Source organism: Equus quagga, chromosome 3 (genome assembly GCF_021613505.1).
Source record: "Equus quagga isolate Etosha38 chromosome 3, UCLA_HA_Equagga_1.0, whole genome shotgun sequence".
Taxonomy (NCBI): Eukaryota; Metazoa; Chordata; class Mammalia; order Perissodactyla; family Equidae; genus Equus; species Equus quagga.
The window spans coordinates 139,485,957-139,512,206 of record NC_060269.1 but is presented as its reverse complement, the minus strand read 5'-3'; the positions used below and the strand labels follow the sequence as shown (position 1 = coordinate 139,512,206).

Genomic DNA, 26,250 nt, shown 5'->3' with positions numbered 1-26,250 from the left:
CCAATCCTGATGCCACCAGAACAGTTTGCGGGTTTAAGAAATTGCCAGAGGAAGCCTTTGCACATGGGAAAGCTTGTTATTTTGATTCCTTTAGCTAATCTCAATATATATGAGGGGGCAACAATCTCCCATTGTATACCCATAAGAAATTCCAGGTACTGAAGGTAATTGACCATGATTAGCTAAATAGGAAACCAAATTCACTGCTGGAAAAATGTGGAGAAATTCGAATCTGCATATTAGTCAGATAGACTCAGAGAATATTTATTAAACAAATCTTGACTATGTGCTAAACTACACAGGGACTACTTCAGCCTGGCAATTTTTTACCTGTATACTCACTTAAATTCTTCATATCCAGTTTTTTGATAAATAATCTCCAGCTTCTCAGAACCTAAATAATCAAACATAATTTTTGAAAAATATCAGATTCCACAGAATAAACTTAGAAACTGCCAACCCTGAACCCTTCCATTCAAACCACGGTCTTACAAGGTTGAAAGCACAGAAATAGATCAAAAGACAATTGTTCTCAAGGTCTTGGGAAGTGGCCAGAAGAGTGTTTACAGTCGTTGCATTTGCTGACATGCTATTTTGCTGGTATACATTCTTAGCTGTTTCATCCCACGCCTTTGTTCCAAGTCAAATTCTTTCTTCTAGCCTAGCTAAGGGATCCATTACTAGTTAGATACTTCCTTTCTATGGCTGATTCTAAGTGTGATAACTTTAGCCAACACAAAGCCATTTATTGTGGCATATTATGTTAATTTAGCTAACTGCTTTTAATAACTGCCACCATTCAGCTCTGCAATGTGCTGAATAGCTAAAGTTATTTGATAAATAAGTTGGAGTAGAGGTGAGAAATTAAATTTCTATGAGGCTCACTTCAGTATTAATCCCAGAAATTTTCCAGCTGTCATTTGATATAGTGACTGCATTAATTATTCTGGTTACCAAGAAAAAGTGAAGGGAAGACTGGCAAGGCCTCCGTCAGTGACTGTGTCACGAAAAGCAAATGCCAGCCCTGCCCATGAACACAGCCATCCCTGGAACTGTCATCCATTTCTAAGTCGTTAAAAAAGAAACGGGAATCTCTATGTAGATATATTTCACCTTTTTTTTTTTAGTTAATAGAAAAACTAAACAATGCAGAATACTATCCTTTTTTGGATTTTACTTCAAAACTGTTATATGAAATTGTACTGGTATTTCCCAGGATAAGAAAATACTTAGATATGAGTAGTCTCTATGGCCACCATGTTAACTCACATTCTCTTTCATACGTGAGTTTCTTTTGGTAGACCGACAACTCACAAATAGGTACTCTAATCTGTAGAAATATTTGATGAAAGGTAGTTTGTATGAGCAGAAGTCATACCACTTTTTGGGTATAGGTACATTAGAAGTTTAGAGCAGTGATAGTAGAGGGGACATGCTATACAATTGACTCGGATAACTTTACTAGAAATTATGTGTGCCAAAACATGCAATTGGAATTATTGATGCATATTCCAACAAGGATAAAGAACTACCGAAAGATTGGTGATAGCAGAAACATAGTGTTTATGTTACAAAAAATTTGTATTTTTTGTGTGAAGATGTCACTTTGACAGTGTCCTTATCAGACAGTTGCCAAAAGGCCGTCTAGTGAGCTCTCATAAACAGTGCAAAATGTAGCATCAATGGAACATAATTATTTTTGAGGATGGTACAATTTCTGCATTGTTAGCCATTTAGGAATAAATATGTGTTACCACAGGAAAATGGCTGCTACTGAATCTGCATTAACCTAGAGATTTCGTAGATCATGAGGTTTATAAAAAATGTGTATCCCAAAGGTGACATTACAAGTAGAGATCATTTCAATGCTGTTTTCTTCTTGGAGAGGAAGATACAAAAATCTCACCCATTGTGTGCCTGTGCTCCTGTGCTAACAAACTGAACCCAAAGGATATAATGGAGATTACATTGGTTTATTTTCGTATGCATGGAAGTGGCACTGCTTTGTATTTCCTCTGTGAAAATACAGCTACTGAACTAATGTTATCAGGGAAGGTGCATACTATTTTATTTTTAATTGAACTGATGAATTTCTACTTATTTGTAAAACTTGCCAACCCATCTTCAGCACACACACATGCACACACACACACACACAGAGTCCTCTTTGGGATCGATGGCATGCATTTCCATGACAACTGGCTGAGGTTAAGGTACAGATGGTGGCCATGGAACACATCCACATAAGCTAGTCAGCCCATGAGGGGATTGATCCTGTGACATTGATGTCACTAACATCACATACTAACCACTTAAGCCCACAACGCAGAGTCCCTCTCTGACGTGAGAGAGTCTCAACATACTCCCCAGTAAGAAGGCCTTCTGTTGTGTTCTTGAATGAAATATGATGATGCTGATTTCGGGTTTTTTGGAAGAGAAACACATATAGATATGCGATCAATAATAACTTTTATACAGAATTTATTGTTACATTAAGGCATTGAAATAATTTGATGTGAACTAAAAATAGAAAACATCAGTTTTCTCCTATTTTCCAATTAATTTTTAGGTCCCATGGATGTCAATATTCTAGCTAAATGTAACCCCTGCTTATCAAATCCATGTAAAAATGATGGCACCTGTAACAATGATCCAGTTGACTTTTACCGCTGCACCTGTCCATATGGTTTCAAGGTAAGTAGAAGCTGTTGTGGGAACCACGAAATGAAAACATAGCTTGCTTTGGGCCTTCGTAATTTTATTGTGCTTTGTCTGTGTGCTGAGAACTACTTTACTTACACTCAACTTTCCTTGGCCATTCCTTCTCCAGGGGCAGGACTGTGATGTCCCAATTCACGCATGCATCAGTAACCCATGTAAACATGGAGGAACTTGCCACTTAAAAGAAGGAGAAAAAGATGGATTCTGGTAGGTCATCAGTCTGTAATCTTCTGTGTCTGAAGTACTGGAACAAGAATAACTAAGTAAACACGCATTTTCCTTTTCAAATCAAAGGGCATTATTTTAAAAAGTATGCCAGAAATATATTCATAAGATAAATATGTATTAGTCCCTCTCAGAGATATTGTGATACAAAAACAAATGGAGACATTATAGTGTTCTCAGCTCAGGATGCTACAAAATTAAGAAATTTAAAGACACTCACATGCACATATTATGATAAATCAAGTCCGATTCGGTCAAGACAAAGTAGTGGCTCTATTATGCTAATGAATAGCCAACTGTCCCCTACTGCAAGTCATATATTCATCTGTTGTTTTGTGTATTGCTTTAAAGACAGTGTGTAATGATAAGATGTTAGGTCCCACTGAAACAGAAAATTAATGATTCATTTCCAAGCCACAATGTGAGTAGACAAACATGCTGTGAACATTTTTAATCTGGAGTTATTTAATCATACAGTACAATTACTCCAGATGTACTTCATGAATTATGAAATAGAGTTTTTATAGTGACACTAATAATTTCACATAAGAAGGCTAATCTACTACTAAAGCTTGTTAGAAATATCACTTTTTATAATAAATACACCTCATTTCTGCATTCTGTTATGAAAGTGTCTCTTTTTCATTGAGACTTTACTCAAAGATTATTCTGGTACTTATCAGGATTAAATATACATGTGTTATGCCAGTGAAAACAAATCGAATTTGTTGAAATTTAACGAGAACATTCACATTTTATAATTGCAAGGAAGACAAAATTAGATTTTCAGATTTCTTTTTTGTTTTGAGACACCAAGAACATTACACATAGGGTGATAGGTGTAATTTTTAAAAATCAGAATCAGAGCAAAGAAGTAAGAATTATTTTATTAGCACACAACTTGAGATTCAGATATGTAGGACTGTAAAGTAAACTTTGCTTATGTTTTAGACCTGAAAATATGTTGGATTTATTGAGTTATGGGACCACGGGGCCATTTGCCATCCTGCAGCCAGCATAATTTTTCTTTTCAAATTGTTTCTGATTTGGGGGATATCACTGTAAATCGATGCTTACAGCATGTTATTTAAAAGCATTTTAAAAATCAATGTCTTGTAGTTAAAAACCCTGTAATTGATGAGTGTATTTAGTCTTTTTCAATATTTAAACCATATGGTTTCAAAATGCAGGAAGATGTTTTTTGCCTTTTCTCCCCATGGTGTTCAGGTGTATTTGTGCTGATGGATTTGAAGGAGAAAATTGTGAAGTCAATGTTGATGACTGTGAAGATAATGACTGTGAAAATAATTCTACGTGCGTTGATGGAATTAATAACTACACCTGCCTTTGCCCACCTGAGTACACAGGTAAGAAGAATAGGAAATGCTACGCCATCGATCTCTGTGTCTGTTTGAAAGCGTCATTGGCACTAAGCTGCCAATGTATGTTTAGTAAACCACTGTATTATTTACTAACTGGTAGGTGTTTCAGAAATCAGATATAATGTAAATAACAGATGGACTTAAAGATGGTTTCAGCCAACCAAATAAAAGACCCAGCAAGCTCAGTTAGAACATAGGCATCTATCATAAAGTCATGCTGTCCAGCAAAAAAGAAGCTGTCAAACTGAAGCTTTTAGCCCCACAATTGAATGGCATTTTCATGCAAAGCGTATTTCCCATGCAAACCAATGCACCAATACGTATGTGAAAAGGGGCCATTTCTTTACATAGTGAAAACATAATTAAGCATTTGAGATTACTTATGTCCATTCTTGTTTCTTCACTAGTGAGCGGATTGCTCTAGTAACTCGTGTCCTTCAAAATAAAATGCAATTAGGAAGATATTGAGCACTTTGGATAATCTTATGAGACTAGCACCATTTTTCTGACATTTTGTATCTTGAGGTAATAAATCTCATAACACTATTCAAGCTGCTAAACTTCTTCCCTGGATAAACTAATATGCTAGAAAGTCATCATCAAGTTTCTGAGTTGCCTGTTATGTCAGAATGTCTGTTTTATTGATTTTTGTGACTATGAATAAGAAAATTCATAGTAACAATCTTGTTTCCTTAATAAACCACTTAGTTTTAAAGTTGATGGAGAAAAGGAGAATGTTCCATATTTTATTTATGAGAAAAAGTGGAGAAGTACTGTCACTCAGAGTTACCATTTACATTTTTGCTGAGTATTTTTCATTAATTTTATTGATTTTCATATAATTTAATACATAGTTAAAATATCAGAGGATGAAATAACTATGGAAATGACTGAGGTTAACATCTCTAAACACGAAAGATGAAAGCACATCTGTATAATTAACTTTCCCAGAGATTTGTTGGGAAAGCGTAGAAATTTAAGGTTTTATGGAATACCCACACTTTGCATTCTACGAAATTCCTTTCTTGATATAAAAATGCTGGATAAAGTGATGGGGTCCTGTTTTGACACCTTGGATCTGTTTGAATGCCCCAGAAGCTGCCTTTTCCAGTATGTTGGGGGTTTTTTTCCAGGGCAGCACCTGATGCCACAATTCAGTAGAATTTTGAATTTCTCTATATCACCAATTGCTCTATTACATATACACAGTCAGTGGACTCCTTAGTGGGCAGAATTTGGATGTTCTTTGATATTTTGCATTAATAAAGGATAGCGAGTGTCTCCAACATGCCCCCAGTCTAAAGTGGCTGGGAAGAGTTTAGGTGTTACATAGTTTTGACTTTCACGCCAATGTTACTTGTGTCATACCCCAGATACTTGCCATTAACCACACATACAGATTCTGGAGCCCTTGGATCTACCATGAGAATCTAAGTTTTATTGGATGGGCTAATTTAGACTTGTACAAGAAGCCCAACATTTGGACTAAAATCTGTTACCTAGATTAATCTAAATAGAATAGTTCTTTTTTCCCCACCATTGTTTTAGTCATTATAGAGAGGGCTGAATTCGCTTAATTTGGGAGGCCTCCTTAAGCCAATCTACTCTGACTAAGACAAATTGGACCCAAGCATTTCAGCACTCTTTGGCTGGAGCACAGAAACCAGGAGTTTATCTGTCCCCTTAGTGATGAAAACCTAGGCTTGAGGGCACTGCAGTATTCAACTTCTTATATGTCTTTTTTATGATAATTTGTGTAAGATGGTAGACTCTTCTGAGTTGGTTTGGAGGAGTCTGCCTGCTTTGGCTCTAGATTTGCTGTACCTTATTCCTTACCCATTTCTTTTGAGACTTTGTCTTACCTTCTCTCCCTTCATTTTCCAAGCTCCCTTCCTACACCCAATCCTCTTCAACACGTTTTCTCCATCCTAAGTGATTCAGTTCAGTGCAGCTTTCTCTGAGAAGTGTTATGAAGCCCCATTTCCCTGTGTCAGATCTGTTTTTCTGAAACATATCAAAAAAACTCAAAGCTTAGCAAAAACATTTTTTAGCCAAAATGTGACATCTATAAAAGCTATCATGTGGGAACCTACCACAACTATCTGTCAAGAGCCATCGAGTTCTCACAAGAACTGAAATTCTTTTAGTCTTTCTAGTCATCACTATTGCAAATATCAGTTTGCCTTAATCCAGGCAAAGGGAAGAGAAATACTGAACTCAATAGAAAGTTCATAGCCTACAGAGCATGAAGATGTTAACACTCTAACTTTGAGCTGGGTCTTGTGGGCAACAAAGAGTTTCACAATTTGGAAATAGAACAGATATCTAAGCCAGACACGTTTGTAACTCATCTATTAGCAGTAGTCTTTTTGTCCACATGTGAAATGAGCTCATTTACAAAATATCAAACAACCATCTGCAGATTTTGAAGTCAGTGGCACATAAGTGGCCTTTAATTATAGGAAAGTATAAATTGGACTCTAGAGTTTCATATCCTGCTTCCTCCAAGTCTGCAGTTAGGGAGGAATTTTCTTATATTGTAGCTGTATTGTTTTAGATGTAAGTTTGGAAACTGATTAATGAGCATGAGATTTGGGAACAGAAACCCTGCTATGCTCAGGGAATATAATAATGTTGTCATTGTTTAAAAATCATTCAAGTCACAAGTTGCTTTTCTGTTTGAAGATTTTTTTACTCTGCACCCCAAAGGCACACAATGAGAAAGTAAACTCTTTAGTAGAAGCAAATAAAACTTCATGGAAAGAGCTTGTAAGTTATTATGGTGAAGATTTTCACATTTAACATCCATGTCAAGAGTCAGAATGGGTGTGATGTTAATTAGGAAGATTTGGAGATCTGAAAGCAATCAGACAGACAACTTGTGATGAGCAGGCTGTAAAACACAGCTACAAATATTCAGAATAAAATGAACCACCACTGTGAAATTTACTAAATTTATTTAAGCCCATGTAACCAAAATATCACAGTAAATAGTTATTGATTCATTAGAGGACAAAACTCTCTGCTCTTTCCTGCTGCCGGTATTAACAACACAAATTTTAAGGGTCAATACTGTTTTTCTGTTATCTAACCCTTGCTTTACCCTCCCCATTTGAGTTAGCAAAGCTATTATTTTCTACCTAATTCAATCCATTATCTGTCCTAGTTGTATAACGTATGACTGTTGATTGCTAGTATTCTTCCGACAAGATTAATTTTGGAAGAGTTTAATTCACCATCATTCCAAATTAAAATCACTATGCTAAGGATAAAGCAAGTAGGACTCTGGAATTGCTGAACAAATAATTTAAAAATCTACTCTAGTGTTTTAATTTTAGCTTGAGAGATTGTGGGTTTTTTTCTTTTTTTCTTTTAATCATTATTATATCCTTTATAAAAACAAGGCATTTCTTGAAGGTAAATTTTCAAGGAATTCCTTAAATGACACAAGTTTAAAACCTATAAAAAGGAAAGTTGTAAACATGGTACCCCTGCAGTGTTGAAAAACTTGACACCTTTTCTTAAGCTCTGGTATGAACTTGGGTGTTGAATTGAAAAAATGTGTTTTTGCATGTTTCCTGAGAGTCAGAAGCCCAGATCTGCTCTGTCAAGACTATGTTTCTTAATTAACCTTCTTCTCAGGGGACCACCTACAAAGATGATACAAAATTGATCACATTTTAAACCATAATATTGCTTCATGGGATTGCATAAATTCAGTAAATGAAAATTCCCGTACAAGTTGGGCATGTAAAAGCTTAGCATATATTTTGTGGAAAATATTCAGAACATTTTAATTTTTCCATTTCGTACCATTATCTCTTTGTTTTCCAAATCTCCAATGCCCACACACAAACCATTAAGTGCACATCTTAAAAAGTAAAGCTGCTGGTTGTTAAATCACCTGGTTTAGACACAGGTCTCTCGCTCCCTATAATGGCGTTTACCTTTTACCTCATTTACTCCATGTTTGTGTGTTTGGCCCGGCTGTAGGTAAGAAATCTAAGCCTTGCTTCAGTTTGCTCTCACCCGTGGCTTCTCTGTTGTTAATGCTGCTCACTGGCTTCCTGTGCTCTGCTGTTGTATTGCCATGTAAAAAGTCTTTTGTCTCTTCTGTCTTTGTCGCTGCCAGCTGCTAATCTGAATGAGGTGGAAAAAGGTTAGTTGCCTTTTAAGTCTATTATGATTTTCATTTTAGTTGCCCTCTTTCTTTTAAAGCTACATAGATTTCATTGTGTGTACATGGTAAAAGAAATGTTGACAAAAGCTGAAATCTGAAATCAGTATGTCAAATCAGTCATTCAGCTCCTTGGTATATGGATAGATATGCCAAACACTATGAAAGAACCATCTAAAATGCACTTTACCAATTTCTAGAAGGCTATAAAAGAAACTCTGAGTGGGAAGAAAGGGTGGCTAAAAAGAAAGACTAATATTTTCTACTTGTCTGTATGCTTTTAGTTTTTTAAAGATATCACAAACATGAATTATTTTTACAATGAACAACATAGATCACTTAGTATAGTAGGCAGGTTGTAAATAGAAAAATTTTTAAATAATAGGAATTTTCTCATAACTTTAAACTAATTATCTTTAGTAATTTGAAACATGAAAAATATTGGAAGATGTATACATTTATTAAAACATTTTATAAAGTAAATATTACAAAGCCCAAGAGGTTGACTTATCAAAGGACGTTGTCAAACTCATAATATGGAACATCATGAGTAGTAGGCAGTTTTTTTAGAGTAAAAAGAGCCATATCTGATCATTGACATCAGTATGGTCCACATGGTTCCCCAAGTACATCAGGGAGCAGGAAATTAAGTCCTAGAGTACTTAGGGTGATAGTCACGTCTGGGGAATCATCATGGAATCTTGGTGAAATTTTATCTTGAAGATTGAGAATTACTACTAATAACGTTGGATTTTTACTGTTCAGCTTACCAGAAGTCAAGTGCAGGCACAGCATCCTAAAAGGAGCACACTGCGTGCTTGTCTTGACAGTTCTAGTGGTATGGGAAGGATTGGCAGTGGGATTATAGGGCTAATATGAAATACATTATATAGCAGCTCTCTCTATCTCCTCTAGCTAAAGACTTCATTTTTTCTGTTGCATTGTTCAGGTGATTTACTGTGTTTGGTCACTTACTCTTACTATGTGTAAAGTTAAGCTGAAAAACATGAAAAAAAATGGTTTCATATTTTAGAATGTAAAAATATAGCCTGTACAGTTCTCTGTGGATTAATGCATCCAATACGATCCTTGGTCAAATGTCATCTTTTCTTGTTACAAGTACTAAAGCAATTGGCGGTCTGGGGCAAGGATGTCTAAGGTCTGATCCCACCTCAGAAATACAGTGGCAATTATTCTGTCACAGGACTATGTCAAATAGTTATATATGCTCTCAGGAACAAGCTTGGCAGTGTGATAGTGTTTTAAATCACCACGTGGTTTCATGTGTTGACTAAATTTCATGGTTATGTTTGTAAAAGATGTCTTTTGTTTCCAATAATCCACTGCTGACTGAATTTCCTTTTTAAAAGAGTCAAACCATTTTCTATTTTTTTAATCCAAAACTTAATTAGAAATGAAATTTCAATTTCTTTATAGCACTGAGGGTAATTTTCTTAAATAAAAGGAAGCTGCATAATTAGTTGATGTATTGTTAATTTAAAAGAACTCTGTGGGTATGAACATTAAGGATTTGAGCAACAACTCATACAAAACAATGAGAAAGCACTTACCCAAGGATGCACACCTTGTAAGAAGGGGCCTAAATGCAAACCCATGTCTAACTGACCCCAAGGCAGGCACCCTAATTTGGACCTTCCACTAGAACCAGTCCCTTCTTATCTGCTGTCATCTACCAGGCTTGGAATCTTTTCACATCCCATAATGGCTTGGACTAATCCTTTATGCTAAGTAAGTTTTTCTTCTGCTGTCTCTTCAGCTTGCTATACATAATTATCCCTTATGTACATTTGAAAAGTAAACATGTAGCCACAAAATTCAGGTGCAGACAAGCAATCTATTTTATTCACACATGAAAAAAAGAAAATGCCTAATCAATGACTGTACAATTAATTAATTAATTCCCCTGGTGACTAGGCTACCTCCCATCACATAGGGCATGTGGGATACTGATAAATTTGTGTCGCTAATGGGAAAAGGTCAGGTTTCTCATCCTGGCACTAATATTTATCAACTCTGGGACCTCCCTCAGTCTTGTCTTTCTTCTGTGACACAGGATAATGACATCTGTCTCACCTCAGATGTTTGAGAGTCACGTGGAAGAATGTATAGAAAAACACTTTAATATGTTAAATGTCTATACTCCAAAAAATATCAGGGGCTGCTCCGTATGACAGGTTTAAGTTTTGCATCATTTAATTCCAACCGTCATCACTATAGTGACATGGTTTAGATGATTTGATGGCATTCCTAATGGCATAAGAATTCTTATGGGAATTTTGATAAAGAAAAGATCCCCATATTTTTCAGTACTTTTTCTTAAATTCTTATTTTGTTATTTTATTTTCCATACTCACTTCAAATGGAAAGACTTTATTTAACAATAAGTCTTTGGTTCTATTTTCTCCCTTACTCTCCTTTGAAGTATAAGGAGATGTTGAATGCTGAAGAACTCTTGCATTCGGTTGTATTTTTTTAGGTTTTGTGTATATTTTTGGATTTTCATAATCCCTTAATAATAGTGACTTCTTCTGTTATTAATTCTGCCTTGAAATGTGTAACGTCTTTATATCAAAGTCAATATAGTTGCAATCATATGTGCAGTCTGTTTTAACTAGGAGGAATACTTTGGCAACCTAACGATATTGTGTGGTTTGCATTCATCTTCCAAGCTTTCAAAGCCTTGTTCAATGCATTTGAATCTCAGAATACCTTTTAAAGATCTTGTTTGCTCTTTAGCTAATAGGCAGGGCCCATTGAGCCCAGAAAAACACTTTAGCTTAACCAAGCTTTGTTCAATCTAATTTGGATTTATTTATCTTGAAAATGGAGTTAAATATTTCTGCAGTTTCAGTAGCTGTTGGAATTGACTACAATATTTAGCCTCAATGTTCCGGTGAGGAAGTACTAAAAAAACACCTCCTCTTTTGTTTATTTATTTGGCGAGGTAAGTTTTTCCATTTTAAAAATTCAAAAGATATTTATTGAGAAAATACTTTATGCAAGACACTGTGCTAAGCATCGAAAGTGATACAAAAATGCATAAAACAGTACCCTCGTCTAGCAGGCAAACTCTTGGCTTTGACTCTTGCCTGCAAGTTCAGATTAGGTCAGTTGTTTCACCAGTACAAAGCCATCGTTTCTCATATCCCAAGAAAGTTGCCAGCATAATAGAGTTACTTCCTAGTTTGTGAGTAAAGAGAAGCACTCTTTTCTGAATATGAAGACTAATCAAACTTCTTGCAAACAGGCATTATGGAGCAATTTATGTCACATCATTTAGGACAAAAGTGAGAACATAAAATGATTTTCCTTGATGATAACATCTTAATATCCACATTTATATCCTATTGTCTTGAGCCTCCCTATTCTGAATTATAATGAACTTTATCCCATGAGGTTTCTCTGTGGCAGTGTCCCGCTTATGTATGTTGTCCATTATGCACACCTTTTGCACCAAAAGGGCATTTATCAGTGGCTACCTATCTTCAAGAATTCACAGCCCTTCAAATCAGTTCCTTGTATTTCTATACTGACAACTGGATTCAATTAAGTTTAGAGAAGTGGGCATGATCTGTATAGATTATTGATCATATTGTGAAGGTCGCTGAAGTATTTCTAATTGATAGAACAAATTTCAGGACAGTGAACACAAATAAGAAAGCATCAGATTATTAAAATGAATCTTCAGGGGCTGGCCCCGGGGCCGAGTGGTTGAGTTCATGTGCTGTACTTCGGTGGCCTGGGGTTTCTCCACTTCGGATCCTGGGCGCAGACATGGTACCGCTCATCAGGTTATGCTGAGGTGATGTCCCACATGCCATAGCTAGAAGGACCTACAACTAGAATGTACAACTAACTATGTACTGGGGGGCTTTGGGGAGAAGAGGAAGAGAAAAGAACAAAGATTGGCAACAGATGTTAGCTCAGGGCCAATCTTTAAAAAAAACTTTTTAAAATAAATCTTCAGTGAAAGTTAACTCTTTCCAAAAATAAGAAACAGAAACACACTGTTCATAAGTAATCCTTTACTTAATGGAAATAAAGTTGATTATTACCATCACCACTGATAGGGATACTGAATATTTGCATTGGAGACTGGACATCTGCCTGTGTTAATGTGCTCTCATGCCTGGGTTTATAACTTTGAGCAGAGTAGGTAACAAATAAGGCTGGCCTGTTCAGCAAAAGAGGAGAAAACAGAAATACTTTTCTTTCAGGTCCAATTCAGTTAGCCTGTCCTGGGATGACTTCTATAATCCCATCAGCTGTGTCCACCATCTACTGCAGTTCATCCGTCCCTGCTACACTGCAATGTCTGTGAGAGGAGAAAAATGGTTTTCTTTATATAAATGAAGAAAGGGGAAATGCACAGTTTTTTGATAGGAAGTGTATGGAATTTTTTTAATTCAGTAAGGGAAACATTCAGGTCCATTTATTTGAACCTTTCTCAAACATTCCACTTAAATGCTTTCACTCACATTTTCTCAGTTGGTGAGTTCATCCTCTCCACTTCCCATTGGGATGGTCATCATTTGGCAGAGGAGACTGTACGCACATCTGAGTCAACAGGTACCCATCTAGCCTAGCCTGCATGGGTGGACCTCAGGCTGGGATCTCAGAACACAAATCTGCTACCGGTTTTCCTCATTTTCTCTGCTCCCTTACACTGTCCCTTATGCCATCTGGAGCTCCTTCATTAACATTCAAAACGTATTTTTCTTTGGGAAGCAATCAAATAAGTGCTGTATTTCACATTTTTCAACAGCCATCAAGTATCTAGTTTGTGCCAGACAATTTGTTAGTAAATGCAGTGGGAATGGAGAAGTGAAAATATATGAAAAAGGTATTTATCCCTTGCCCTCAAGTAGTGTACTTTTAAGAAGTCAAACCAAATTTATTTTACCTAACAGATTGCTTTTTTTGATACCTGCCCTTGCTGTACCAATTCAAGTAGGGTGAAATGAGTACCCTTTTTTTCAGGTTTTTCTTGAGCCGAGCAAGAGCTCAAAATGCAAATATTTGAAGAATGATGCATTTGACCCTCCAAAAATCGTTGTCCTGGGGATTCTCTCAGGAATTCAACCAGACTTCCTCCCTTGTTACAAGTATATTTCAAAATGTCATAACTGATTAAGTTTAACACTAGAATTCTGGTCTGCTTATTCAGATTGCTGTCATAAGTTCTCTTTCCATTATTATCAATATTAATGATCCTTTCATATTAAAAAAAAAACAAAAAGTAATTTGGTCCAATTTATGAATAGGAACAAGAACAGGCTGCAGTGTCAGCCCCAGAGCCCTCCCCACCTCCTGTATACATCCATGATTCTCAGAATGAACTGTGAGATTTTCTTCTGCCTCAGAGAAAAAAAGAAACTAATCTGGTTATATTAGCAAGAACTAGCAACAGTTAAATGTTTCAGCAATGCCATGAACCCACATCTAAAACTGTTTTTGTTTTAGACATACCCAACCTGAATTTACAAAGCAGCTTTTGGAAAAATTGAAAAGAGATGCTTATTCATTCAAATCTACCCTTTCTTGTTGCTCTATTAATATAAAACAAACAAATATTTTAAACAGAATGATTTGAGTTGGAAAATTTTGGAAATCCTAATCCAGGGACAAAATGATCAACCTCATTTCTATTAGGCAGGCTTTGAGGACTAGAAAAGCCTGGGTGAGACACACTGTTGCCCAGATTTCTTGGCAGATAGAAAGCAGCGAATCATCCATTCAGTGACTCTTCAAACTTTCTTCTGTCTGAATAGCACAGATTACTTTACCAAGGGAAGAAGTCTCCTTAGAGATAATAATGAATTTTAGGACTGGATAGTATAATTTTTAATAATAAATGAAAATAATAAGCCATTTAGCCAGTTTCTAGGGCAGGATGCTGTCCATATTCCAGTCACCAAATGAAACTTAAGGGATACTGGGAAATCAGCATGTTATCTTATTTATCTAGTTTTTCCAGATTATAGCTTCTCCAGAGTAAAGACTGTCATGCACATCCTTTAATCATTTGCTGGATCTAGCTCAAAATATTTCCCCCCAACATTTTATTATGAAAATTATTAAACTAAAGCAGCTTTGTATTTTGGTCAAATAAGAAATTCTCACTCCAGAGTACATGTAAATTAATCATATTTTAAGTGGTTAATTTTCTTTTAGACTATTCTTTCTAGTTTCAGGAAATAGTTAATGTTAACTCCCATGGACTATATAATATCTTCATTATTTATTGATTTGCCAAAGAATCAAGACAGTTAAGAATTTTCAGCAATGCCATGAGTTAAACCAGTATTTTTTAAGAAAAAGCATGTTTAAGGAATTTGAGTGTGTGTGTGAGAAATGTAAATCATTATTGGTGACATGATTCACCTCAGGTATCCTCCACTTCTCATGAGCTTTGATGTCTTTGACAGAATTTAATAAAATACTTTCAAGATTACTATTTTTTAAATTAATTATAGTAGAGATATTGGTAGTTATTATTAATTGCAGCTATCATTCAAATTCAAGCCAATCTCCAAATTTATTGTAAAGTTGATGAAACAAGACACTGGACTCACTTTTCTCCCCCTCTACAAAACATAATCGTTTGTGATTCTCTTGCTTTTGTCACCTTTAACACCCTAAAGGGAGGAGTATCTTCATTACCGTTGTACTGCAGCCGGTACTGCGGACCCTAACTGTTAACACCAACTCCCCTTGGAGAGAGAGCTAAAGCTGATTGGTCTAAGTCAACCAAGACTCACAGTGCTTTGCAGAGAGGCTTCTAGTCCTGGTAGCAAATGTAGGGTTGAACTACTCTGCTGTGTTCCCTTCAGACCTTGACTCTTGAAGTGCAGAAGTCATGGTCATGGGCCACTTCCTTTCCTTGTGCATCACTTATTACAGACTCTGTTAGAGAAGCTCAGAGACAAAAAAGAAAATTTCAGGCAAAGGAGAAGACAGCCACATGGAATGAAATAAAGGAAATAGACATAAGAATCAAAAAGAAAAAGAACAAGAGAAATAGTGGGATAAATAGAAAGCTTTATTTCCCACTGGAAACCTCTTATAATTTAGAATTTACCACCCATATTGGTTTGCTAGTGCTACTATAATAAAGTAGCACAAACTAGGTGGCTTAGGTAACAGAAATTTATTGCCTCACAGTTCTGGAGGTTAAAAGTCTGAAATCAGAGCCAGCCCCAATGGCCTAGTGGTTAAAGTTGGGCACTCTCACTGATTCAGTGGCCCAGTTTCCTGGTCGTGGAACCACACTGCTTGTCTGTCAATTGCTATGCTGTCGTGGCAGCTCACACAGAAGAACTAGAAGGATCTACAGCTAGGATATACAACCATGCACTGGGGCTTTGGGGAGGGGAAAAAAAAGAGGAAGATTGGCAAAAGATGTTAGCTCGGGGTGAATCTTTCCCTGCAAAAATAAAAAGTCTGAAATCCTGGTGTCAGCAGTGTTGGTTCCTTCTGAGGGCTATGAGGAAAGGATCCATTTTAGGCTTTCTACTTGACCTGTAGATGGTCATCTTCTCCCTGTGTCTCTTCATATCATCTTCCCTCTGTGCCAAATTTCCCTTTCTTATAAGAACATCAGCTGTATTGGATTAGGGCCCACTCTAATGACCTCATATTGACCTTATTACCTCTGTAAAGACCCTATCTACAAATAAGGTCACATTCTGAGATATGAGATACTGAAAGACTCCAACATATCTTTTTTGGAGGGAGAGAGGGACACAATTAAACTCAAACACCACATCGCTGTATTTAAAATTCTTGATCTTTGCCCCCAGAAAACCTGATCTTTTCGTTGTTCCCCATGTCACTGAAAGGCAGTTCCAAAAACACATACCAGAAGCCTAGAAGTCCCAGACAACTCCCCCTCTATCCCCCTACCCTCGTCCAATCCTTCACAAATTCCCATCTGTTTTGCTTCCTAAACAGCTCTCCTGGCCATCCATATCTCCTCTACCACCACTTGAGTGCTAGCTAAGTCATCTCTCATGTCCATTTGTATCTGCCCCTCTGCAGTCCATCCTCCACTGGGGCCAGAATGTTTTTTTCAAAGCCCAGATGTCATCTGGCCAACCTCCAACTTAAAACTCTTCCATGGCAGCCCATTGCTCGTTGAGTAAAGACCTTCTACCACGTGGCCCCTGCCAACCTCTGTAGCCTCATCTGGCACCATGCTTTCCCAGGCTCACTCCCAATCACTCAGAGCTCATATTCTCCTGCCACCTACTGCACAGAGCCTCTGCCAGTGCTCATCATTCCCTCTTCACCCTCACATCCAAGTCTCACTTCTTCGGAAGAGCTGCTCTTACAGTCAGTCCCCCTTCTAGAGCACCATGACATTTTTCTGCTTAGCATTCATCATACAGGCAATTTTATAGTTACTTCTGAAAGGTTTGGATTAATATCTTTCTCCTCCTCCTCTCAAACCTAAGCTCCATGAGAAAAGGGGCATTATTTTTTTCTTGTTGTTGTTCACCATTATACTCCTAGCATTAACAGAGGTTCTCATACATATTTGACACTCAAAATACATGGTGATGTTAAAAATATGATTTGCTATCAGAACCATTAGAAAAAGCCATAGGCAGATCACCCAATAGGTATCATGGAAGAAGTTTGTAGAATAGTTCTAAAACTATCTCAGTAAGTGTGGTAATAAGAAATGTAAACAAAAAGATAACTTAAGATACAAGAAGTACAAATGAAGATAAAAGGAAGGCCCCCTTGTGTTTAAGAAGGAAGGAACATTAAAATCAATTAGGTTCATGGATCTAAAATGAAGCAGGAGTACAAGGGCAACTCCAAGTGCTGTTTCCCATAAGAACCATCAACGTGCATTGAGGTTTCTGCCTCAGTGCAAGAATATTCACGATATTGGTACCTTGGGGGCTCTGGGCACGTGCTGACACTTTCTTTTTACCACTGAACGCAGTCATGTTGTTTTATACAGCTAAGTGTGATGCTCCCTCTGCTGACTTGCTCTCTGCATTATCCATCTCTTTAGAATCATTTTCCTTTTTTTTTTAAAGACTTTTTAGAGCCACAGTTGACCTTGCACAACTTCAATTCCAATTCCAGAGCCTCATTTTACCAATGAAAAATTGGGGCCCAGAACAATAAAATAGTTCACTTCTCTGCAAGCAGTCCACTGTTTTATACTGAATAAGCTGCAGAAGGCCATTCCAAGCAATAACTCAGCAGCCCACATGTCATCTCACCCAATAAGAATAGTTTCTCCCTAGGATCTCTTTATGCTGGTTCACTCTTCACTCCAAACAGAGCATTAACTCTGACGATCCAACTTTTACTGCTCCACCTACAACGTGCCCATAATGTTTACCACCCAAATCATCTGTATGGGTGCATGGGGACACTATTGATAATTACCTTGGGACAACAAGTGTAAACCAGGACTGTCCTAAGCAAACCAGGATATATGGTCACATTACCACTACATCAAAATTCTTCAGAAAAGCCATGTTTGCAGATGTTCAGTGAGTAATGAATTCTATCTTCTCCTCAAGAGCAGGCCTTGAGGAATCAAACCCTTTTAGGGAAGTTGGCATCGCTCTTGCCTTGCTCCCTCCAAGGTCATCCTAGTGTAACTGCAGAGCTTGTCCATTTGCAATCCCACTCTATGTCACGCTTAACCTGACAGACACAATGAGGAAGAGGCGATCCACAAACTAGATATCATCGCTTTCTTAAAAAACAACACATGTGTGTAGGACATGCGGTGATTTTCTTCACAAGTTATAGTGGATCAGTCCCTAACCCCTGTTATCCTGAAGAGGTAACAGTAGGCTCCCTGGTTGACATGCTCTGCTTCTTCTCCAAAACACAGGCAACCAATACATATTACATACACACGCATACACCCCTTTAACTTCTCATCAACAAGAAGGCTGAACACTGGAAGCATGAGGAAAATTAATTTGCTCATCAGATCAAAAGTGAAATCACAAATGGCAGACATCGTTGTGTTCCATGCTGTTGCTTTGTCAGTGGGGACATCTAAGGGTCTAGAGCTGAAAGCAAATAAATAGGATTTCCTGGGATTTAGTGGCGTCGGTTGGAGCCAAATTACGGAATCAAGGTGTGTCTAGACCCCTGTCTCATAATAGGTTCATGGGCACTGAAATTTAACCTGTGTTCAACTACATTGCCCTTAACCACTCTGGCAGGCTGACTTATCTTTCCTGATGCCAAGTTAAACTCATGAAGACCTGCTCGTAGGATAACAGATTACAGCAGTATGTGTAGTAGAATAAAGAACATTTCTATCTGTCCTTTCTGTCACCCCACATTTTTATCATCTCAGGAAGGGAAGCAACCATTGATGATATTATCTCAGGCCCTGGACCTTCAGAAAAGCAAATTCACTCACCTTTTTTTCCGTCATTTTTACTTGATTTTTTTTACTGACTCGGTACTGGTTCTGACTACACGTATGCCGAAAATAAAAACCAAGGAAAAGTTGCATAATGTCCTCTCAATACTGTGAGATTTGGAGAAAGTTTTTCCATAGTAACTAAAAGCATATGAGTGCACTACTGTTAGTGCATTTTATTTCCTTTCTTCCTGGAAAGCCAGTGCAGCTTGCAGATATCCAGTTTTCCTTTACTGGTTGAGAAGAAGATGTGAAATCCTGCATTTGTCTATGGGGCTTGCTACATTTCCCATATTAAGCTCCAAAGTCTGCCTACTGTGGGAAACTACTTGTATTTTAAAAGCTCCCTTCTTTCAAATACAGCAGAATCTAATACAATTAGAACAAGTTAAAGAAATAGTCCAATGAAAACATTTATTTTAAAATTCAGAAAGGGAAATTTTTAAGTAATGTTTAAAGGGAAGAGCATAAGCTATGTTATTATTAATGATGAGTGACTAATTATTAAGTAAAAACTAAACAGAAAAATGTCAACAGCATGAAATCAAATCCAAGTTGAATATAGGTCAACAACATGGAATTCCTGCCTTAAAAAGCATGATTCTTTCTTTCAATAACTATTATTTTAGTAAGTCACAACCTTATACTTTAGAAGGATATAAAGATAAATATGCCAAGTGTTTGTTCTCAGTGATCTTACAATCAAACAAAGGGAATGAGATAAACACTACTAATGCCCAATGCTTCTAAGACAGTGCAACCCTACAACCTTACTTTATAGGTTGTCATGAACATTAAGTGCATATTTGCACAATGTTTAAAACTGTCTTGATACACGGTAGTAAGCACTATATAAATGTTCATCAAGTCAATAAATATGTATAATATAAGTGCCATAAGATAGGTACAAGCAAACATGACATATAAAACTTGTAGGTAAACTAAAAATGGTTGAAAAGATCCAGGAAGATTTCTTAGAGAAGGGGACATATCATGGATGAGAAAATTGACAACAGAAATTACTAATGTTATTAAAGCTAAAGGAAATATCAGTAGCCCAGGTGTGGAGTTGAGATTAAAATAGTGAACAGAAGCAGGTGACAAGTATAGGGTGGAAGATGGGCTTTAAAAGTGAGTTAGGCAGTAATGGGATGCAGAGAATGCTTTTGTAACATTCATTGATATTGTAATGTTTGGTGATACTTAAAGGGAGACAAATCCTTTTTGAAGTAATCAACCAGTCTCACCAGAGTCAGATGTGTAGCTATGTAATGGTCACAAAGAGGTATCCTACGCAACTTTAGCAATCATTAATATTGCTGCTATGCTATTTTTATAAGACAGATTCCTCATAAGATGCGGAATATTTGACATTGATCTAGCTTTTCACGTTCAGATTGGCATGCCTAGTCTTAAAGCTGTTGATTGCAGATTTGGCAGTCTGTTTAGCCAACAGTTTCTTAGAACCATCTCCTCTCTCACTCCTTTCTACGGCAAGTTTATGGAGAAATACCTGGTGGAGAATAAAGGGTCAGCTCTATTTTCTTCTGTCAGAGATGAAATTCTCTCTATGTTCTGTCTTCAGCTCGGACTTTCTCTACTGGTAGCTTGGGAGCTGACTGAGGGCAGAGTCCATTACATTCATCCTTTTAACCTCAGCATCTAGCACAGTGTCATATATAGTCGTGTGTCACTTACAACAAGGACAAGTTCTGAGAAATGCATCATTAGGTGATTTCGTCATTGTGCAAACATCATAGAGTGTACTTACACAAACCTAGATGGTATAGCCTACTACACATCCAGGCTATATGGTACTAATCTTATGGTGCCGCCATCATACATGCAGTCCATCAACAGAAACATCATTATGCAGACCATGACTGTAGTAAATTCTTATGAACTACGGTTTAGACAATTGGATTGGATTCGGTTAGATGGAATTGTATCAAAGTGAATAAGAACTAAAACATTTTCCCCTTTCTTATCATTTTTAAAACAATTTCTTAGTTGGGCATAAAGTGAAAAATACATAGAATGACATTTATTATCTATTTCAAATGCTCCCTCTCTATTTTTAATTTTTACAAACTGCCTTGGATATAGACTGCTGTAAACAGTCTCTAGCCAACCAGATAGAGCTGATTAAAAGACTGAAAGTGATTTCATCATGATAGGCTGATAGATTATAATGAATAAATTCCATCAAGGTATGTTACTTAAAGTAATACTAATTGAAAGTGGAAAGCTGTGTAAATAAACCCTGTTTATAAATATCTCATCATGTATATGTTGTTAAAAACTTTTGTATCACGGATTTAGAGACACAGAAAACCTTATAGAAGAAGTATATGAAACTTTCAATGCAATTACTTACTTTAAGAGACAGGAAAAAACCTAACTTACTACACACCAAATTAATGTAATGCCTAGATGAGTACGTTTATATATTTCCATCGTGGAAAAAGATGCTTGAAGTGTAAATAATATGCTGCATTTAGTTGTTAAACAACTATTTCTACCAATTAGCAAAGTATTACCTTAAAAGGACAGTCTTGTAACAAAGGGATATACTACAAATTCCTGATTTTTTAACCAATGCTGTTTAAATCCACACACTTTGGAAAAATAAAAGTTCTAATAGTTTCTTGGAAATGAACAGCAACCTATAGATATGTCACTTCATTCATTTACTGCATATAAAATAATTAAAAAGTAATTTAAAGGCAAAGTAGAAAAGGAGAGAAGAACTCTTTTCTTTTACATCTTTCTAGTCACCTTAATATCTCACACAATGATTGGGAAATTTTTCTCACTAAAAATCATATTTGGCTTAATATATCTGAAAATGAAATATAACCATGTTATTTGTATCTGAAGAGATTTTCTAAGAAATAGTCAGACATGCAGTTTGACATAGACTTTCTAGAATCTGCATGGTTATGCCCTTAGCTCTCGTTTATTGATAAAAATTATTTTTTATGAGCTAGCTGATACTCAGAAAAAAGCATATGTTCTTTATCTAGATTGATTCTTCTTTAGCTTTTTTCTTTCTATCTGGTGGATGTAGCTAAGGAATATTCTGTTGAGCTGTTTTCATAATTCATAAGAGGGAAACAAAGCCTTTTTCTTCTAGACTTATAAGACACTGGAGACTAGGAAGATTTGAGGATTATTTTTTCAAATATAAAACAGCAGAATAAGCCAGACATAAAGGGATACATCCCGAATGATTCTGTTTATGTCTAACTGGAAAGCAGGCACAACTAATCTATGGTCCCGTCAGGATAGCGGTTAGTTACCCTGTGATCAGGCTTCTGGGATGCTCGTAAATGGTGTTTCTGGATGTAGATGCCAGTTATGTGACTGGGTTCAGCTTATGAATATTCATTAGCTATTCGTTTATCCTTTGGATATATGCTATACCTCAAAAAAAAGTCCAAAATAAAATAAATAAATAGAAATGAAAACCATTCCGATTTCCTTCTCCTAATTCCAATAGTATATTCTAAAGGGGCTCGTATTAGTCACAGATCAGAATAGTTGTGTTGTCCCAAATCATAAGACTGTTTAGCAGCAAAACCAGCATTTTGGATCTTCTGCTTGCATGTCTTGTGATTGTTTTCCCTCTCATGAGCTGCGCTTGTCTCTGAGGCCCGTGACACGGCCTGCTGGCGGGAAGCCTGTTAATCCTTCTCTGTGGACTAACACTGTTTGCTGTGTTAACAGGTGAGTTGTGTGAGGAGAAGCTGGACTTCTGTGCCCAAGACCTGAACCCCTGCCAGCACGACTCCAAGTGCATCCTGACCCCAAAGGGATTCAAGTAAGTCAGAGGCTGCCTTGGGGCTCCAAGTCAGGGGAGGGGGCTATTCTTTTGGGAACACCTCTTCTCCTCCTTCCTTTCAGGACCTGGCTTCACACCTTTGCTCAGGATTAAAGGGACATTCTGTCTAGTGTCAAGGGCATTTTTATAAACGTTCTTACACAGCATGGACTTTTTTTAGTACACTGAACTAAATAAAAGAGAGTGTTTCCTTTTGTTCCATGACTCTTCCTGGGAAGTCATGTATGAAATAAAGTTACCTTTGGCTGTGTTTGCTTAAATTTATTTAAAGGCTAAATAAATTTGTCGTATCTACTAGGTGCTTTGTTATCTGAATGTAAGTCTGTGATGAAATAGAGAGTTTAACTTAATGTATCTGAAAATTTTTTGGTCTGCAATAATACTTTAACTGTCCAAGGTGAGGAAGACTGAGTGGCCGTATGTCCCAGGTTGCCCCGCGACAGTCCCAGTTTATGCCTGTTGTCTCAGTATAATTATTAGTCGTGCCCCTTTCACCTTAAATTTGTCTCGTGTGGGATGATAAAGCACACAGTCACTTTACAGTGGGCTTGTTGAGTTAATCTCAAACTTCACAGTCACTTCTTTTTCCTCCTCAGCTGTCTTCCTGAAAGATGTTTGGCATCAAATTAAATGATGCCTCTGCCGCAAATCTGAAACGTTTTAAGGGTCTATCAACAGCAACCTCTCTTCTTAGAGCTGGCAGTGGTTTAGAGTTCATTTGTCCCAAATTCTTCATTTTAAACCTGAGGTAACCATGATCCAGAGTGGTTGGGTGGCTGTCCAGGATCTCAGTGTTATTCATTGGCAAAACTGGAGCTGGGTTTTATTTTTGGCTTTTCTATTACAGGTTACCACTAAGTTGTTTTATAGTTTGTTAATATTATAGTTGGTTTGTTATAGAAAGTAAGCTGGATTCTCAGGAATCTCAGTTGGGTTCAGGAGTTGAGCTGTGTTTACATCAGCCAATTAGCAAATAGCATTATTTCTTCCTTCACCTAATATTTATTGAGCACCTCCATGGGCCAGGGCACATGGTGATAATACCATCTCTGGTTTTGTAGTGCTTTATACCTATTCACTTTCACATACTCTATCTTTTTGTTGGAATGACTCAGACTTACTTGCCATAGGATTCAGAGAATTAAAAATTACTCAGGTCAGGAATGGTTTCATAAGGGGAGATGGGATTTGAACTGGGACTCTGACATATTGATACTTGTCAACAGATCATCAGACATTCTAAGTTGAGTGGGAGCTGGGGTCAGTATCACCAGACTGTCGTTGCCTTTCAAAGATCAATCTGAACAAAGCACTTATTCTCAAGTCTTATTTAGAGAATGTTCTTTTGTTTCATTTGGGTTTAAAATTCATCAATTTAGAATATACAAAGTTATAGCACCTGCTGCTTCCCTTTGATGCCTTATTGAAAAAGAAAAGAATGCTTTGGATTCTATTTTTCATTACATTTTCATTTACATCCCTACGCAAAAAACAAAACTCTTATTGAAATCTTTCTTTTATACAAAATTCTGCGTTGCATTTTGTTCATCCTAATACTGTACATAAATTATTTCAACTCCTGATGTCTTTGATCTGCCCACAATGGAATTTGGCAAATTGCAAGTGCATCACTTCCATAGCAACTATTATCATTTCTCAGAGAAATTAGTCAGTAAATCCAGTGGTTTTCCAGAACTGCTCATCTGCTATGCAGGTTTCACAGGGTTTTGTGCTTTGTAATTATAAAAGTATTAGTAAGACTTAATGGAAACCATTAAAAAATAAGGGAATTCTTCTTCAAAAAGACTAATCCTTAATTCAATATCTTCTGTTACTATCAATTAGATTGCACACTCTTAAAAGTACATCTTGCTGGAGCATGGGTTAGCTGATTTGGGAACCCATGGTTTTCAGCAGTAGTTTGGGAGCTTGTTTTACAGCTGTATGTAATTCAGCAGAAAATAGGTTAAGTCATAGTTTATGCTGTTGCTCCCATTTTATAAACAATTGCACATTGTGGGAGAGTTGCAAAAAGAAAAGGGACTTAAAAACCAAAACTATGTGAAGTTGCTAAAGAATCTCTACTGACAAATGTTTGGACAAGTTGTACTGTTATTTCAACTTCATTTCCTTATGACTAAGCTAACAGAGCTGGTGTTATTTTCCCTGCTTTATTATACACCTCGTAAATCTCCTAAATTGCTTTGAGATATTTTTAGACCATGATATGCCATAAGCAGTATTTTCAAGCCTGCATCTTACTTAGTCAACTTCTGGGCTTCTAAACAGTGTATTTTATATTCTTTGCTTTCTTCCTCTCTCCTTGTCAGATAATAGAGTTGAGGAAATGTGATAGGTTTTATTGCTAATACAAAGCTTAAGGAATTCTTAATTAAATGTTTTCTTCCTGTTTTGAAACCCAGTCTGAGGAGCAAAAGAAAGACAAAAATGTTGGTCATAAATGACTTCAAGTTCTAATGGGCTTGAAAAATGGTATTTGTAGAGAAGAGAATATAAAATAGCTCTTAGACAGTCACTGTGGTGAATGTGTGGTTCTCTTATCTTTTACTTTGATTTCTTTTCTCAGATAAATAATTCAGAGTGTTTCAAAGAGTTTCTTCTCTCTTTTAATGCATGGCACTTCAGCGGCTCTGCTCACATTAACACTGATGGAAGCTCTTTTCTCAGGTCCTGTCCATCCAGTTGAGAATGTCTGTGGCCACTTAGGATCCATTTAACTTCAGACTTGCTGTTTGCTTTGCTTTGTTATGATTTAGCATTAAAACCACTGGCTCTAGAGCAATCGTGTTTATGCAGTGAGTTCAATTTATTTCTAAATTCATACATGCAGAGCTGAAAGTCTGTGTGTTACCCTGAGAGGGTATATATACTCCCATTTATTTTAATTCATCAGCTCTCCACTAACTCTTAAATCCTGATTTTGCATTTTCAGACAAAACCCTTGGCATTCGGTAATGTCCACATTCACTTGGGTGTTTTTAATTATCCTCATTCACTTAAATCTTAATGGCTTGGAAATAGAAAAGTGGATAATTAGTATAGACTAAACCATAAAGACTTTTATAGAATTATAAAGACTTACATAGAATTATTTTTAAAAGCCTACCGTTTATTGATCATACTTTAGATATCAAACACTATACTAATTGTTTTACAGATAGTGTTTTATTTAATCTTTTAACAAACCTGTGAGATGGGAATTATTGTGTACATGTTACAGATGAAGAAATGAACATTTACAGAGATTAAATTACTCAGTGAAGATTACATACACTTAAAGGATGACTCCAGGATACAAATGCAGTTCTGTCTCACTGCACAGTCCAAATTCTGTAGGGGTAGAACAAAGTTTCCTGGTTTATTTGTTTTTTAAAGTCAGTGAACCCTTTTTTAAACCCAAAACAGAAACGCTCATGGAAGCCCAATGTGTAAAACTAATAAGTGA

The 26,250-nt window shown here is 36.7% G+C and overlaps 1 protein-coding gene across 2 annotated transcripts in view; it reads left to right on the top strand.

Annotated features, from left to right (window-relative positions):
- Positions 1-26,250, top strand: part of SLIT2 (slit guidance ligand 2) — a 366,489-nt gene that overhangs the window by 315,512 nt on the left and 24,727 nt on the right. For both annotated transcript variants that reach the window (XM_046656964.1, XM_046656963.1), the window contains 4 exons: positions 2,570-2,694; positions 2,831-2,928; positions 4,174-4,313; positions 22,670-22,763. In XM_046656964.1, coding sequence (XP_046512920.1) covers positions 2,570-2,694; positions 2,831-2,928; positions 4,174-4,313; positions 22,670-22,763 — 457 coding nt within the window. The remainder of the gene's footprint in view (positions 1-2,569; positions 2,695-2,830; positions 2,929-4,173; positions 4,314-22,669; positions 22,764-26,250) is intronic.